Source organism: Miniopterus schreibersii, assembly GCF_964146895.1.
Source record: "Miniopterus schreibersii genome assembly, chromosome: 5".
Classification (NCBI taxonomy): Eukaryota; Metazoa; Chordata; class Mammalia; order Chiroptera; family Miniopteridae; genus Miniopterus; species Miniopterus schreibersii.
Window position 1 is genome coordinate 39,273,501 of NC_138106.1, and position 17,396 is coordinate 39,290,896.

At 37.4% G+C, this 17,396-nt stretch overlaps 1 protein-coding gene across 4 annotated transcripts in view; it reads left to right on the forward strand.

Annotated features, from left to right (window-relative positions):
• LPP (LIM domain containing preferred translocation partner in lipoma) overlaps positions 1–17,396 on the forward strand; it is a 617,231-nt gene that overhangs the window by 456,771 nt on the left and 143,064 nt on the right. For all 4 annotated transcript variants that reach the window (XM_081138106.1, XM_081138104.1, XM_081138105.1 and 1 more), the window contains one exon: positions 4,019–4,145. In XM_081138106.1, the coding sequence (XP_080994232.1) occupies positions 4,019–4,145 (127 nt within the window). The remainder of the gene's footprint in view (positions 1–4,018; positions 4,146–17,396) is intronic.

Below are 17,396 nucleotides of genomic sequence, written 5' to 3' on the forward strand. Positions count from 1 at the left end.
AGTCATTGATCGGCTGCCTCCTGCAGGCCCCATACTGGGGATTGAGCCTGAAACCTGGGCATGTGCCCTTGATCGGTAATAGAACCGGGATCTCCGGGATCATAGGTCAATGCTCAAGCCCTGAGCCATGCTGGCCGGGCTAGGAAGGTGTTTTTGACGAATAAATTAATGATATAATTTTCTTATAATCTGTGAAGTACTGACAAGGTAAGTACTCTGAAATTAGAGCTCTACTTGAAATGTAAGTGCTAAGGGTAAAATCTGAATTGCTTAGATTTACAGAGGACAGACTTAACATTCTTGCTGCCTTTATTTAGGGTAAAAGGGAAGCAGACACTAGGCTCAAACAATGATAAAATATGTCTATTCCCTGAGGGCCCACCCTAAGCCAGGAAGCAAGAATTATCAGGTTTTCTCTTTGATAGCTGTTGATTTAAATTAGAACAGCCAGCACCATGAATATTAGAGATACTCTTTCATACTTTTCTAGCAATTTTTTCTGTGGGAAGCAATGTTTGGTTGGGAGGAAAATGCATGGAATTTGGAGTCAGGTGACGCCATATTTGGGCTCAAATTCTCTCTTTATTGCAAGGCTGGAAAACAAAATGTAAGTCATTTTCCCATCCTTGTCTTCATCTATCACCTGAACTAGGGTAATCCCGCCCCTCAGAGACAGGTTGGGGAGCCTAAAGAGAGTCCCTTTGTAATCCTGGTTTGAGAGTGGTTAAGCTCTATCAGATACAGCGTGAGGGGCAAGCTGCTTCACTTTAACTCACAGACTGTGAGGTAACATTAGCGAGCCCATTCTACAGAAGGAAATCTGAAGTTGTGGAAGGTTAGGAAGCGCACCTAAGGACAGCAAGTTTGTGGCGTAGTTAAATCTCTGTCTCCAACCACAATGGCACTGCCGCATAGTATATCCCTTCGCTGTCCCTGGCCACAGATATATTATTGAAGTCTTATATTTCACTACAGTCTCATGGGGCTCCCATCCATCCTCCATTCCAGAAAGAACTTTGTAAGTCTGATTAGCACCCTCCCCTGTGTATAATCCCAACAGCGGATTCTAATGTCTGGATGCTCCTGCCTGAGGGTCTTTAGATGTGTTCCCAGTGGTAGTGGTTTACAAAATTCCTGAAATTGTAAGTAATTATAATAATAATTACAATTTGTAATTGTAAATTGAAATTTATGTGCATCTTTATGGGTGTCATTCTCTGCCAAAAGGGAGTTTAGCTCATCAAACTTTCAGAGTTGTCCATGGTCTCACACAGGCCTCTAGCCCTGGCCCACAGGGAGCCCTAAGTGCCTCAGTATGGCATGGCAGTTCCTAACTGACTCTTGCCTCTTAAACCCCAAACCACTTGCAGATTTTCCTCCCACACCAATCTGCTCCTGACCTCTGCCCTTTGGCTCCTCTCAGAGTTCCCCGCTTCATTCCAATTAGAAGCCTGTTCAAGAGTTTCATTAGTATCCAGCATACCTTTATCACTTGATTCATCGCATCTAAAAAGTTGTAGTTCATGAACTGCAGAAGTGCAGTTGCATACTGTAAAATAAAGAAAGAATCTTAAAAAGTGAAAACCCGCCAGGATTCCACCCCCAGAGATGATCCCCTTTAACACTTGAATAATGTCCTTTCAGGCTTTCCCCCCATCGTCTTTATATAGACCTGAAGATAATATTAAACTGTACTTCCTTTACAAAAATGAGAGCTTCATTTAGATATTCTATGACTGGATCTGTTCAGTTGATAACATGCGAGGTCATCTTTTCATATTGTACATACCAATTTACAATGTTTTCTTTTAAAACCTGTTTATGTTCCATGTATGTGTCTGTTAATGTCTATTTAGGTGGGCTGTTACCAGTAGATGGATAATTACGTTATTCTTCCTTCTCTCAAATATAGTTCCTGTGACCAGCCTTGGTCATACAAATTTGTTATCGTTTGAGTATTTCTGTAAAATTTTCCTAGAAGTGGATAGCATGTGTACAATTTAAAGTTTAATAATAGAAGCAAATCATTCCTCCAGTGTTCATATCTACATACAGTCCTGCCAATATAGTGTGCTTTTTTATAATTAACCATTTGTGCATGTTTCTCACCCCCACTAGACTGCAGTCCTCTCAAAGGCAAAGACTATGTCTAATACGTCTCTGTATCCTTTCCCGATGCTTGCAGGGGGGACACAAACACGAAAAATGAGTGGATAAACTAATAAGCAAATGAATGAATGAGTGATTCAATAGCTCCTTTAACTCTCACACCAATTCCATAGGGCAAGCATTATTTGCATTTTAGAGGAAGCCCTAAGTTTAACATTTAATGTCTGCGGAATAAATGAGTGAGTCTAGGATGGGTACTGGCCCAAACTTTATTATAATTAGCCCCAGCTCTAAATTTTTGGGGTGTCAATTTTCTTATCTCACAATGAATAGATTGAGATAATGATTCTTCAGATCCTGGCAGGCGGCTCTCCTTTTTGTCTCTGTCCTGTCACATGTCATAATTTATTCACTGCTTTGAATCTCCCATCCTAATTGCCCAACAGTGAAATAAAATCCCAAGGGTAAAGGTAGTGACAAACATAAAAAAATTCTTGGCATTTTCAGCCTTCTGCACATCTGAACTCCAACTTTCTGTACATTTTTAAAAACCTAAAAAATGGATGGTAATTATAGAGAAAAGGCCAAACAGGTAGCAATTAACAATTTTACATATGTTTAGAAGACATTTTATGCCTTAGATATCACACAAATAATCAATATCCATCTTGCAGTTGTTGAAATAAATGTTGGTAGTAAGAATGAAACATTTGTATAGGGATTTGTACTTTACTGCGTTTTCACATCTAAGACCTCATTTGGTACAATGAAGATAACTGGTGAATGAATATGCAAGTTTTGTTGAACTAGTTCTTGTAAACTATTCATGACAAGAGAAACTCTTGGTCAACAATTTTAAGAATGCATAAACATAAAGGAAGAGCATCCCCACTCTCATCTCTGCCCAGTAGATATCAATGTCATTTCTAAACCTTTTATAAGTCTTTCTATTTTTAACACTTTGATTCAAGATATTGGGGTATGATTTTGGAAATGGTCCAAGTCATCATATAGCAAAGGAAAATATGATAAATTCCCTTTTATTTACACAGCACAAGATTAGTTTACATCTGTAATCTGGCCTTTCTTCTTTCTCTACTTACTTTGGACTCTTGGTTGGTCACCTTAAGTGCTCTTTCACCTGGCACTTGATTCCCTTACATTGCTAGAATTCTGGCTCACCTACTGATTATAACACCAGCCCAGTGTCGGTGCTACTGATTTACTTTCCCTGTTTGATATCTAGCTGGCTGCAGTGCTGGTAAGAGAAACATTACTCAACTTCCTTGACTGGAACACAAGGCCCTTCATTTTCTGGACACCTGTATTCAGTAGATGTGTTTCGTTTTCTGTCTCAAACATTATAAATGGTCCAGAAATACACAAGTGCCAGGAGCTCCTTGTGCCACCTTAATGTGAGAAACCTCTTTTAACTGAATAAGTCCTGGTCTCTGTCACCACCTGTCCTCTGGAATTCTTCTCAGGCTATGTGAGAGGTTGTATCGGTATCCTGATGGTGCCCTTTCTACAGTTGCTTTATTTTTAATTATTGATGTGCCTTTCTCTCTCACTTCACTATAAGCTCCACAAGAAGGAGGCTCAATTTATTATCTTTTTAATAAATATACAACTGGTGCATGGTGACTCCTAGCAATTATTGAATGAAGCAGAGTCCTGCTGTTGTAAACGTGGGTTTCTAAAGCCTGATGGATGACTTCTGTAGATTAGGCAAATGAATAAAGTGTTGTGTCCAAGATCAGACACTGAATAACTGACAAAACCAATGTTAAAACCCAGGTCTCCTGATAGCCACATCCAGTGCTTTTTTCTCTACACTGCAAACACTACCTGATTGTCTTGGTTGATGTCTAGATGGCATTTAAAGGACTGTGTGTTTTCTCATTTACAGGGTGGACAAACGGTACCAAAGGGGCCTGCGGCTGGTCCCCCTTCATTCCGCCCTGAGGATGAGCTGGAGCACCTGACCAAGAAGATGCTGTATGACATGGAAAATCCACCGGCTGACGAATACTTTGGTGAGTGGGTTCTAGAGCTGATTTCGGTAGTAATGTGAATTTATGAATTGTATGCCAATTATGCGGTGTTATAGATACATAACTTATCCTCAGGGAAGTTGTAATTATTCAGAAGAGATAAGGAAAATACAAATAATTGCTAATCTAGGTAAAATGTTAAAAGAGGCATGAGAGAGGCTTGCTTAGGTCAAATGTTATAAATTTAAAATCTCTATTCATCAGGAACATCAGGAATGCTTTATAGAAGAATTGGTGGCACTTGAACCTGGACCCTTAAAAGCAGTGCCTCAAGTTTTTTTGTCATGAAATACTACTGCCCAGTCTGTTGGAGATCAATATTTTTATAGAGTATAATTAAAATTAGTTACTAAGAAAATGAAATTTAAAGAAATATAAAATGGAAGACCAAGTTTTACCATTATTAGATTAACAAGAATAAATTATTAAATTGCTATAATATTTTCTAAATGCTCTGTATACTTGTCTCATCACAGGGTGATAAACATTTCTTAGTCACACACCCATCATTGACCTCCTCTTGACTAGTGCTGCTTTAAGGACATGTGGAAAAAAGACATTAAATTTAGGGAGCATCGGGGTGGAAAGACACAGAGGTGGGAAACTGCATACCGCACAGGGCTTTTACTTCCTCAGGTATTTCCTATTTGCATGTCTTCCCACTGGCTTCTTATTTGGGAATATGCATTGAAAGGTGAACTGAAAGCACTGGTCCAAAGCCATGTCATCGATGGGCTGTGTTAGGATGTGAAAATCATGGCATTTATTTGTATGCAGGAGGCAGCATAGCTTAGCTAAAAGAGCATAATAGTGCAAATAAAGAATTCTGGTTCTGTCCCTCTCTTCCTCTCGCTGACTAAGCAATATTGCCATGTTCCCCATCTGCCTGAGCTCCATTTCCCACTTTGATAAATCAAAGGGTAGAGCAAATGTTCTCTAGCATTTCTTTCAGCGCTAGTAAGATCACATGGAAGCAGCATCAATCCAAAGAAATATAGCAAAGCTGAAGAACGTAAGTTGATATAGATTAGCACAAAGGCATGGAAAACAGTAAAAAAGTCTCTACTTATATTAAAACATACTGTAAGTATATTCTGTTCTTATCATTGACATGAGAGAATTTACATTGGAGTCTAAGATAAACTTTTGTAAAAAGTGTGTTAAAAGTGAAAAAATATGTTCTCTGTATTAAGGTATATTAAAAATGAAAAGTAATAATACCAAGTATATATGCTTCAAATAGTATAGCAAAAAAATGCATAGCGCCCGGCTGGGCGTGGCTCAGCGGTTGAGCGTCGACCTAAAATCCAGGCGATCGGGGTTCGATTCCCGGTCAGGGCACATGCCCGGGTTGCGGGCTCGATCCCCGGTCGGGAGCATGCAGGAGGCAGCTGATCAATGACGACTCTCTCATCACTGACGTTTCTATCTTTCTCTCTCCTTCTCCTTTCCTCTCTCTGAATCAATAAAGATATATTTTTTAAAAATGCATAGCAATAAGGAAAATTGTGTTAATGACAATATATTAAGCACTTTGGGAAACAGATATAAATCAACTATTATATTTGCCTTCAAGAATGGTCCTAGCTCTACTACTTACTAGCTTAGACAACTTTAATAACTTGTTTAATCTCTCTAAATATTTGTTTTTGTTTTGCTTTATCTAGTGGAAGTAGTAGCTAGCTTATACTGTTATTGTGAGTATTGAATGAAATATTTATAGAAAGCATTTAGCCAAGTTCTTGGCATGTAAAATATGATATGCCCAATACTCAAAGTTATCCCATACTTTAAGAAAACAAGATATGCCCTTAAAATTAATTAATAACTGGATTTAAATTTAAGTTCCTATCAAAAATAGAACATATGTCACCAATTGGTAAGTAATCATTGCCAAATGATGTTTACAAACCATGAGGAAAATGTGGAATAATGATTAACTTTTATTGAGTGCTTACGATACGACAGCACTATTTTATGTACTTTATCAGAATTAACTCGTTTAATCCTTACTGAAAAAATGTAACCCTATAAAGTAAATGCTATTATTATTTCCAGATTAGGACATTGAGGCACAGAAATGTTAAGTAATTGGTCCTTATCAAAGCTAATAAATTTCAGAACTATATTAGAATCCAGGCTCCAGGCCTATACATCTTTTTTTCTTCTAAAATTCTTTCCCTCAGCTTTGTTGAGGTATACAAAAAAAAAAACCCAAAACCTGTATATACTTAATGTATACGATTTGGTGGGTTTGGACATATGTATACACTTCTATTGCCAATACCACAATCCAGGTTATAAACATATCCAGCACCTCCAAAGGTTTAGGATGTATATTTAGAAAGGTTTTATGGAGAAGATCAGCTTTGGCCAGATGGAAAATAATAGAGGATATTCTCTTCTAAGTAGATAGAATGAACAAAATATGACTTGAGGCCAGGACGATTCAAGGAAAATTTACTCTATGTGGAAAACAAACACTAAATGTCCATTACATGCAAGTTACTCTTCTAAGTGTTAGAGATGTATGGACACAAGCAAACATGGATCTTACCTTTAAAGGTGCTTATAGTCTAATAAGGCATGTGTATAGAATTATGATATTTAATCATAACTCAAGGTAGAAAGTGACAAGTGGCTTAAAGTTCATCCAAAGATCTTTGAGAATTCAGAAAAGGGAGGAAAGACATCTAGAGGCAAGAATGGAAAAGTGTTTATGGAGTAGTTAGCCTTTGAGTCAAGTCTTTAAAATTATGCTAATAGATATTTCCAAGTAGGGCAACATTATAGAAATGATGTCATTTCTGTTGAGGGGATTTTTAACATATAGGGAATAAAACCACTGAAGAGAATTACCTATGTAGGAAGGAACAAAATATTGGGAAATAAGATTGGAGAAGTAGGTTGGGAGCAATACGGAAACAACTTTTATTATTGTTGTTTTTTTTATTATATTTTTAATTACAGTGACATTTAATATTATTTTATATTAGTTTCAGGTGTATATCATAGTAATTAGATAATTATATAATTTACAAAGTGACCCCCCCTGTAATTCTAATAACTACCTGGCACCATACATAGTTATTGCAATATTATTAACTATATTCCCTATGCCGTACTTTACATCCCTGTGACTATTTCATAACTCTCAATTTGTACTTAATCCTTTCACCTTTTCACCTATCCCACAATCCCTCTCCCATCTGGCAACCCCCAGTTTGTTATTTTTTACCTGTGAGTCTATTTCTGTTTTGTTTGTTTATTTTGTTCTTTAGGTCCCATGTGTAAGTGAAATCATATGGTATTTGTATTTCGCTGTCTGACTTACTTCACTTTAGCACAATACCTTCTATGTTTATCCATGTTGTTGCATATGGTAAGATTTCATACTTTTTTATGGCCAAGTAATATTGCATTACATATATATTATATATACAATTATATTATTAGCACTTATTTTCTTTAGCCACTTGTTATTGATGGACACTTGGGTTGCTTCCATATTTGGGCTATTGTGAATAACACTGCAGTGAACATAGGGATGCATATATTTTTTTCAGATATATACCCAGAAGTGGAATTACTGAGTCATAAAGTAGAGTGTTTTTTAATTTTTTGAGAAAACTCCATATTGTGGAGAAGACTTGTAATGGCAGAGTAAAGGCTATTGAAAGTCTTACATAATGAACCTAAGCACATTGAGGTCAAATGCTGTGGGAACTGTTCCATCAGTAGTGGTTAAGAAGGTGGGTTCCAAAGCCAGAATTGATTTGAATGTCGACTCTCCCTCTTACTGGCTAGGTAAAAGCAAAAAGCAAAGGATGACTTAGCGGAACTGTCATGCACTGTTCCACTCTAAACATTAAACATTTCCTGAGAACACTTTCCATGCCTGCCATTGTGCTGGGTGTAAGGGACATCTAGATGTAGAGGCTCTGCCCTCACGGGGCTTGTGAGGTCCTGGGAAGAACAGAAGAGAGGCAGGGATATCAGTGCAGATCATCAGCACTGTGTTCGTTCTGCCTGAGCCTACGTGAGAGTAGAAGACGGAGCCCATAAGTCTGCCTGGAGATGAGGGAAGGAGGGCTACATATTAGCGTGTATGTAGGAGGACCTGACCCAAAAGAGTTGGATAAGAGTCCTGTCTTTCCTTCTATCAGAATTTAAGCTTAGTTCCATTCTGGGCTGGAAATAACATTGCCAAGCACCACCCTGAAAGAACTTCAAGCTCTTGCCCCACCCAACCCCATTACCTGCTCTCTTTTTCCATCATTTTGCCTATTTAATGCTGGAATTTTCATGGACACTAACACTGATTTGCTGACGGTCATTAGTGCTTTCTTGTAAAAAATCTCCTAGTAGATTACAGGCTGCATCCAGGAGAGAAAGGGAACAAAATATAAACATGTGATGTGAATGGCGTAGGTTCCGCTGTGGTCATGTTGCTTTGTTGCTTTGTTTTAATTAAGCCCCCACCCCCTTTTTTAACTTAAGTGAAATGAATCATGACTATATTTTTATTTTTTTGATTGTTTTAGTTCTTCATGGAGATTCTCATAACTTTTAACAGTTTTTCTTTATAATTAAAAAACTGTTATTAAGGAATGCTTAAAAGTATGAGGAGGGATATCAAAAAGTTACCTCACAGATGACTTAAGTACAAAGAAGGTACCTTTACAGTATAGAGGCCTGGAGGAGAAGTTAATTCTATTGATGAAATTTAGCATCACCAATAATGGGACAAATTGACATGTTACAGCTGATATGATATAATAGGAAGTATACAACATACCTATGTAATAGTCTTGCTAAAATATTTAACCTGAATCCAACCATTAAAAAATAGACAAATCCAGCCTGGCCAGGCGTGGCTCAGCGGTTGAGCGTCGACCTGGGATCCAGGCGATCGAGGTTCGATTCCCGGTCAGGGCACATGCCTGGTTGTGGGCTCGATCAATGACTCTCTCATCATTGATGTTTCTGTCTCTCTCTCTCCCTCTCCTTTCCTCTCTGAAATCAATAAAGGTATATTTAAAAAAGAAAAGAAAAGAAAAGAAAAGAAAAGAAAAGAAAAGAAAAGAAAAGAAAAGAAAAGAAAAGAAGAAAATTGCCCTGAATTCTTGAAAAATGAATTGTTAGAAGAGACTGTGCTAGATTACAGGAAATTAAAGTAACATGCCTTTAAAATGCAAGGCATGAGTTTTGATTGGAATCTGGGTTAAAAAAAAGCAACTATAATCATTTGGGTCAAGATTAGAGAAATTTAAATATGAACTATAAGTGAGATAATATATCCATGTTAATTTCTTGTCTTGGATAATGGCGTTGTGATTAGATAGGAGTAACCCTTAAATTTTAGGAATAACATGTTCAAGGTTTTAGGGTGAAATGTAATGATGTCTGAAACATCTTAGAAATAGCATTGATTGATTGATTGATTGATTTCGGGGAGGGCAGAATTAACTTCACATTAAAACAGCTAAAGATGCTATTACACAGGTACACGGGACACACTCTTCTCCCCAAAAATGTATTGAAGCCTGTCACAAGTGAATTATCTTAGACTCCTTTCCTTGATGGTGGAAGTAGGGAGAGTCATATTCCTGTACCTTCTAAACTTAACTGTTTTAATGACTACAGTGGACCTTTGAAATTTCTCTTTCTTGTGTATTTTTTTAATTCTCTAGAGGTCACATAACCCTTTTATTGTTGTGAGATGATAACTGTTATGGTGGTGATGACAAAAGCTGATATTTACCTAAAGCTCTACAAGCTTAAAAAGCCTATTTACAACCATGGTCTGACTGAAATCTAGTGATGATGTCTTCACTGTTCATGTGACGTAAAAGATTCAGAGTGGCTCAGTGAGTTGTCATGGTCACATAGCTAATAAGTTTCAGAATTTTGACTTATTTTTTTTATCTCAAGTTCACTCTGATTTATGACATTAAATCATACAGAAAGGCATATGTTGTTCCTGCAGCTAGTCAGTAGTTCACTGTCCCTGCCTTATTTCATCCTTTCCCTCCCAAAGTCATGATCTTTAGTGAGAGACCACCTGTGTCTAGGGCCATAAGTTTTATAGCCTGGACTTCAATGTCACTGAAATTATAGTTTAACTATCTATAACTCATGAATTAACTGATGTGGCACTAAGCATGGGGTTTTACCATGGCCTAGATATAGACTTTAGGAAGATTGTATACCTAATAGCTCCCAGTTGACCATGTCAGCTAACTGTAGCCCTGCTCTTGACCTTGGGAGAAGCCAATTACCGATAACTACAGCTCATCTTGCTTTCTTAAGTCAGCTCTTGACAAAATATTACAAACAAGACCCTGTAATTAAGTCTTAGCTGGTTATTGTGTTTTGTATTTTTTAATGATTTCCTCTCAAAAGGTGCTAGTTTTAGTGTTTCCACGGTCTTTCTCTTCCATCTTTATAAAAAATGTTGACTTCCCTTACAGTATTAGGAATCATAATACAGCATTTGGGTAAATACATATCTCTGAAGGGAAGATAAAGTCTCTCAAGCTCCGAACATTTTCCATTGACTTTTCCATTGACTGTAGCAGTTTCCCACTGACAATGGGGTCCTTGAATGGGCCTTGAAACACTACCTTGTAAGGGGGAGAAATGAAACATAGAAGAAGGGTGGAGGTAGGAGTAAATTCTCATCTCATTCAATTAACCAGTCAGCAGGTCTTTAGCCCAAATAATTTGCAGCAAGACTACATGCCTTAGTACAAGTGTTTGTATCATGAAGCAACCTGTTTCCCTGGACAATTAAAAGAGTATGCTAATACTAGAGGGTGCACTTAGTTACAGGGATAAACCATAGAAAGAACAATGGGTGATGAACTATAAATTATTATAAGTTAGGGTAAATTTAAGAACATAAAATAGAGAAAATTTTAAAATTAGCTATCAAAATTAATGGGGGAGAAAGGTATCATTGCTAGAAAACTGGGGAGCTTACAGGGCTAGTTGACAGCATTGGAGCTTGTATTTTTCAGACAGCTTTGAGGGTGAAATATTGAGTAAAGTTGAGTTTGTCACACAGATATTCATGACACATCTCTTTGCATTCACCCAAGATATTTCCTTGTTGTTTGAAACACCCAGAGCCTCTAAGTTTTGCGCTTTTCTACATTTTGAAAGAGAATACATGTTTGTATGTGAGAGACTCCACATGCCTATGTCCGTGACCATGGTATGATTCCCTCCAAAATAATAGTGTTCTGGCTATACAGATCCTAAGACTGAAGACAGTCCTATTGGAATACAGCATCTCTGGAAATGGGTAGTGTAATATATTTGAGGATGGACTGAAAATATCTACAAACTTATCTTTAAGCAGAAAGCTGTAATTATCTTGGCATTATTTACAATGTATTATCTTATTCCTTTTATAAAAGAAAACTGAAGTGTGAGACTTAAAATTGTTTAGTGAGCTATTTGAAGAATTCTTATGCCTTCAGGAAGCACTAGGTAAATTATCTTCAGAGAACCTGGCATTTATCTAACAATTTTTTTGTTTTTGTTTTTCTCTGAGTATTATTAGTAAGGTATATTGAGAAAATTTTCATGTATCCAGAAGTTTGTTCTAGGGAAAATTAGGCTTTACTGCCTCAAAGGACAATTGGACAGAAGTGGAAGATAGGAAGCAACAGGGACCTGACATGTGGTCAGCCTCAAAAGAAGAAAGGGATGCATGGGCTCTTGCTATGATTACTTTCCAATAAAACCAACTCATCATATTTGGTACTATTTATCTTCTCAATCAAGAGCAAAACATAGATCCAATGAATGTTCATGAATAAGAAGCAGAGTGCCTCAGACAACAGGGATGATAATTTGTTTCTTTTCTGTAAAAGTAAGACCAATCAATAAGTGAGCATGTCTAGAGGACTTAGGCTAAGATGCTAAGAAAGGTGAAAACCACTGTTTGAGGCACAGTTGAAGGTATTGGAGAAAAGAAGACCTGGCACTCTGATTGCTGTTGGAGAACTGCCATGTAAAAAAGGAATGAATTGTGCTTCCAGAGTTAGCACCAAAGTGAGGAGAAGCTGACAAATTCCCATTCAGTATCATGAATTAACTTTAACAGACAGAAGCAAGTTCTTTAACAGACAGAAGCAAGTTCTTAGAAGAGTCCAGGCCAAAGTTCAATAACCCCTTATTGGGGAAGTGGTGATGGGCATCCAATCATTTTAAGGACTATGAGATTCAATTTTGGAAATACTGCCCAATTGTGATTGATATTCAGTGACTTAGGTGACTAAACTTACCTGGGAGTCAGACTTTTGCATCCAATTTCAGTTCAACTCCAAGATGATCATTGTTATTACATGATTATAACATTTATATAATGCTTGGTAAAGCACTTTTTTATTTGTTATATCATTTGAGCTAGACAGCAGCCCTGCAAAATACACAGTATGATTATTTCCATTTGGCTTATGAAGACAGGGAGGGTCTGAGTGATTAAGAGACTCCCCACTCTCCAAGGCCACCAGCACCCTAACAAAGCATAGATCCCCTAAGCAGCAGAATTGGGGCCCAGGCCTACTGACTCCAGATCTGGGTCCCTTTCCCTCCATTGCACTGTCTTGGCACCATCTTCCTGGATTGGTCATGGACTGTAAGATCAGACAGCACTCTGTGCCGAAGCTTGTTCATCAGCACGAGAAACAATGTGATTGCTTTGATAGTGCTTACAGGGTCTTAGCTGAGAGGTGCTAGGTAATTTATATTTTCTCCTTTTTATTATTTTGTGTCAAGAAAATGGTTTCCAGAGTGCTCCTGTCAATTACAAACTGGTAAATGACCCCAGGTGGGCAGCTTCCTCTAGTACAGATGGAACCTGAGGCCTTTAAGGATTTTTTTTTTCTCACAGAAAAATGACCTAATTAATTAAAAACCCCAAAACCACAATAGAAGTAAAATTAGAAAATGAGTGGTTTAGAGACAAGGTTGTATTGATTTGGGGGGAAAATGGATTTCTTGGTTTTGTCTCTCTCCAGATCTTTGTTTAAGGTATCTGTGGGTCATGGGAATAGAATGTTTTCTAGTTAAGGAGACATGTTACCTATATTTCCTTTTGTGGTAGTGATTTCTGGTAAAGTGTTTGTTCAGTAAAATATATGTTTACAGCACTAAATAAATAATCCTAAGCATTTTAATGTGTTCCATCTTAGCTCATGTTAATTTTTAATTAATTTGGCTATATAGGGTGTTTGTATGCATTGATTTGGAAACCTAGATTTATAATACCACCCTAAAGAAGATTTAATCGTAGAAACTATCTAGAACAACCTTTCATTTTTCTGAAAACTGAAGGCCAAATGACTCGTTCAAGGTCACACAGCTGGGAGTTTTTTGAACTGCATGGCCAAATTTCCTCTCTAGTAAAGAATGGAAATTAGCCTCTGCTAGGGAGAGAAGGAATGGTAGGGCTATTCACAAAGGTGAGAAAGTTGGTAAAGGCCAGTTATTTTGGTGAACTGAGACCTAGATACACCATATTTGAACTTTGGTAAATAATATTTTGCCTTGAAATATAGTAAAATAAGATCAGTAGATCCTTAGGACCTATGTTTACATACTGTCCTAAGTTCTTTGATTTTCAAATACAAAATAACTGAAGAGATCCCCAACATATTTTTTTCTTGTCCTTGTCAAATTACTTACTTGTAATATTTATTATCTATCTTCCCCACTAGAATGTAAGCCTTATTGAAGGCAATAATTTTGTTTACTTCACTCTTTTGTCTTTGGTCCTAGAACAACGCCTAGCTTATAGGAAATGATTGATATTTGTTTAATTAATTAATGAACCTGTAAGTGAAATTGTGAGCAGGCACAATATCTTCTCTGTGTAAAGCCATGGTATACAGTAAACTACAGAGGGAAAATACTTCATTCACTTAAAGATTTTATTTAGCATTTTATAGAATCATAAAGTATTAGATTTGGAGTAAATCTGAGAGACTACCTAGGAAAATCTCCTCATTTTTAGAGATGTAAAAATGAGTGAGTTTTAGAGGTTCACAAACTAGTTCCTGACAGAGCCATGAATTATAACTCAGATTTTCTCATTCCTTTGTTTATTCATTCAAAGGGACTGAAAATTTTATAGAGTAAAACATGCTCAATACATCCATTGAACTTCAATCAAAATTTGATTGACTCGCTTTGACTTGATCTCTTTTGTATGTGTTTTCCCTGAAAATTGAGGATTGGAATTGGTCAATGGATAGGTTACATAGTTAAGATTTTCTTTTTAAAGTTAGCTCCCATTTTCCCCCCAGCCTGGGGTTCATTTGTAGTCATTGGTTCCCAGTACAATCTCTTACCTCCTCAATTTTCTTCTGTTCTAATCTAATTGGCTCAGATGGGCAGGCAATCACATTGAAAGAAACCCAAGGTTAAGTGTGTTTTCCATAGCAACCAGTTCCAAAAGATCACGAGGCTTCTTCAGGGATGCAAAAGAAGCACTACCCAGGATTTGTGTTTCACAGTCTTAATACAGATACCAGGCACCCACTCATTCAGTTACATTGGGATCACCATTCTCTTTATCAGAGGATGAAAAAAAGGTAGAAAAGAGATTCCTACTTTTTAATCAAAATTCCTTTACCTAACAACTGTGAAAGCAAATGTGACATTCTGGAAGAGAAAGAGCTGGTGGGGGTACACATTGTGTGTGGCGGAAAAAAAAAGTCTCAATTCATAGGTTGTCTATGGTTGTGCACTGAGACACAGTGAGAATTGAGACCTGAACCTACAAGTGCTAATTATGCATTTTCTGATCTTAAACATACAAATGCTGATAACTGTGAACTCAGCTCCCTTTCCCCTCCAAACCACCCTTTTTCACCCCCACTAGCACTTTCCCCATAACTTTTTCTAAAACTCTCAGATAATCATCTCCTTCCAGACTTTGAAGTGGCATTAGAATTGTCAGAGGCATAATTAATTGACTGTCAGCAAGGCCATTGTTTGGACATCTGTGGAGTTCTACTTGGTAGGCATCCGTTGTACTTTTAATTGGATGGATTCATTTATCTACAAATATTTATTGAGTGCCTACTCTACGGCAATCATTGTAGTGTGTACTATGAGAGATAATAGGAATGAGCTACCATCATGGCCTAAGAGAGAAAGCACTTATTAAATCCTCTAGCACCAAGGGTTTAAATGGAAAATAGACTTCATGACTGGCAATGGAGAAGACAGCCTTTCTCATCCAGGTTCAGGGGCTTTTTGCCATTATTACCAGCTGACCTGTGCAACATAAAATGCCAAAGGATGCCCTGGCCAGCGTAGCTCAGTGGTTAGAATATCGGTCTGCACGCTGAAGGTTTGTAGGTTTGATTCCTCGTCAAGGGCACATACCTGGGTTGCAGGCTTGCTTTGAGCCCTGGTCGGGGCACATGTGGGAAGCAACCAATTGATGTGTCTCTCTCACATTGATGTCTCTCTCTCTCTCCCCCTTCCCTCTCCCTCTCTTCCTTCTACTCTCTCTAAAAATCAATGGAAAAAATGTCCTTGGGTGAGTATTAACAACAACAAAAATGCCAGAGGAGTCCACATGATGAGACACCATAGCTGAGGATTAGAGACCAGTAGGTCATGAATTATCTATGGTTAGAATTTTCAGGGAAGACAGTTGAGTGCTCTTAAACAAAATCAGGCTAAAAATATGCAATGCCAATAAACCAGGAGGCCCCAGAAACAGGTCCAAATTAATGACCTTGTCCTGATCTTCTTCCTAAGTGTGACTCTAATGTCAGTCATGCTGCATTAAATTCTCCTAGATTCATCACAGGGCTACACAGCTCTGACCTCTGTCCTCATTTTGTTCTCTATCAAGCCTTCAATATACAATTCCTAGACCCAGCTCCACTTCTATCTGTAAGTGATTATCAGTTGTTAAAATTCAGCAAGAAAGAACAGAAATACTGTGCAAGAGTGACTTGTCCAAGGAGACTAAGTTGGTGCTGTAGGTAGGAGATAATGGAAAACACTTATTAACCTCCACTGCCTCTCTCTTTCTCCCCTATTCAGCCTTAAGATCATGGCAAAGTTAAAGGGGCACTTAGAAATCTTCTAGTTTAAGAGCTTCCCCCTCTCTGGTCATTGGAGGACACCTTCATAATTTTACCCTATATGTAAACTAACTATACTATTATTTGCCTAACATTTTTGTTTAAATAAATTAATTTTTGACCTACTTTATCTTCATCCATGTCAATAATATCCATAATTTGATTTTATAAGATGAAGTACTTGTAGCTTTTTCCCATAAAAGACATTAAATACCATATTTAAATTTAAAAATATTCATCTATTAACCCCCTAATATTAAAAATATTGAGATATGTAGATACAATTCAACAAGAAGCCAAATTGAAGAACACCATAGGGAAATGATGTCTTTAAGGTGACCTACCCATTGAGTTATTTTCTATGGTCATGTTATCATGAGAAGCAGCGTAGTGGTAGAAAGAGCCCGGCATCAAGCATTCAAAGGCCAGATTCTGGGCCTGACCCTGTCCCACTGACTTGCTGTGATATCTTAGGACATCTTTTCCATGGGGCTCATCTCTCATCTCAGGAAATTAGACTTTATGATCTACTGAGTTCCTCTGGCCTCTTATTTACCTCAAATACTTTTTATATATTGTCCTCTACACATCATTAAATGTAGGTGGATAGGAAAACAGCTGCCCTATGTAGAGTTACAATAGTACTTGCTTCAGAGTTTCTCAGAAAAGTTGAAAAAGAAACTCAGGGGGTATATTTCCCAGACCACTTTATACTCTGTTCGCTACTGTTCCTCATTTCTTAAGGTTTATGAGATGGTTTGCTGCATTCAAATAGCTTTTCCAGTGTCAGTTAATAAAAATAAAATAGGGTTGCAGAATATAAGGAATACCTTAGCGTCACTGTTTAAGGATTTGCTTGGGTCAATAATAATGTTGTTTGCTAATGGTGCTTAGCATATATAGTGATAGTAATATTGGTAAACATCAATGTGACAGTCGTTTTTAGTAGAGATCAAACAGTACTACCATAAAAATAAATAATTCATCTTTTGTTACATAGCATAGGGAAACAAGCACAGGGCTTGGAGTTAGGAAATCCAAGTGTAAGTCTTACATCTTCTTTGTGTGACATCAGTGACATTTGCAATGTGCTTTGGTTACCAGTTTTAAGATG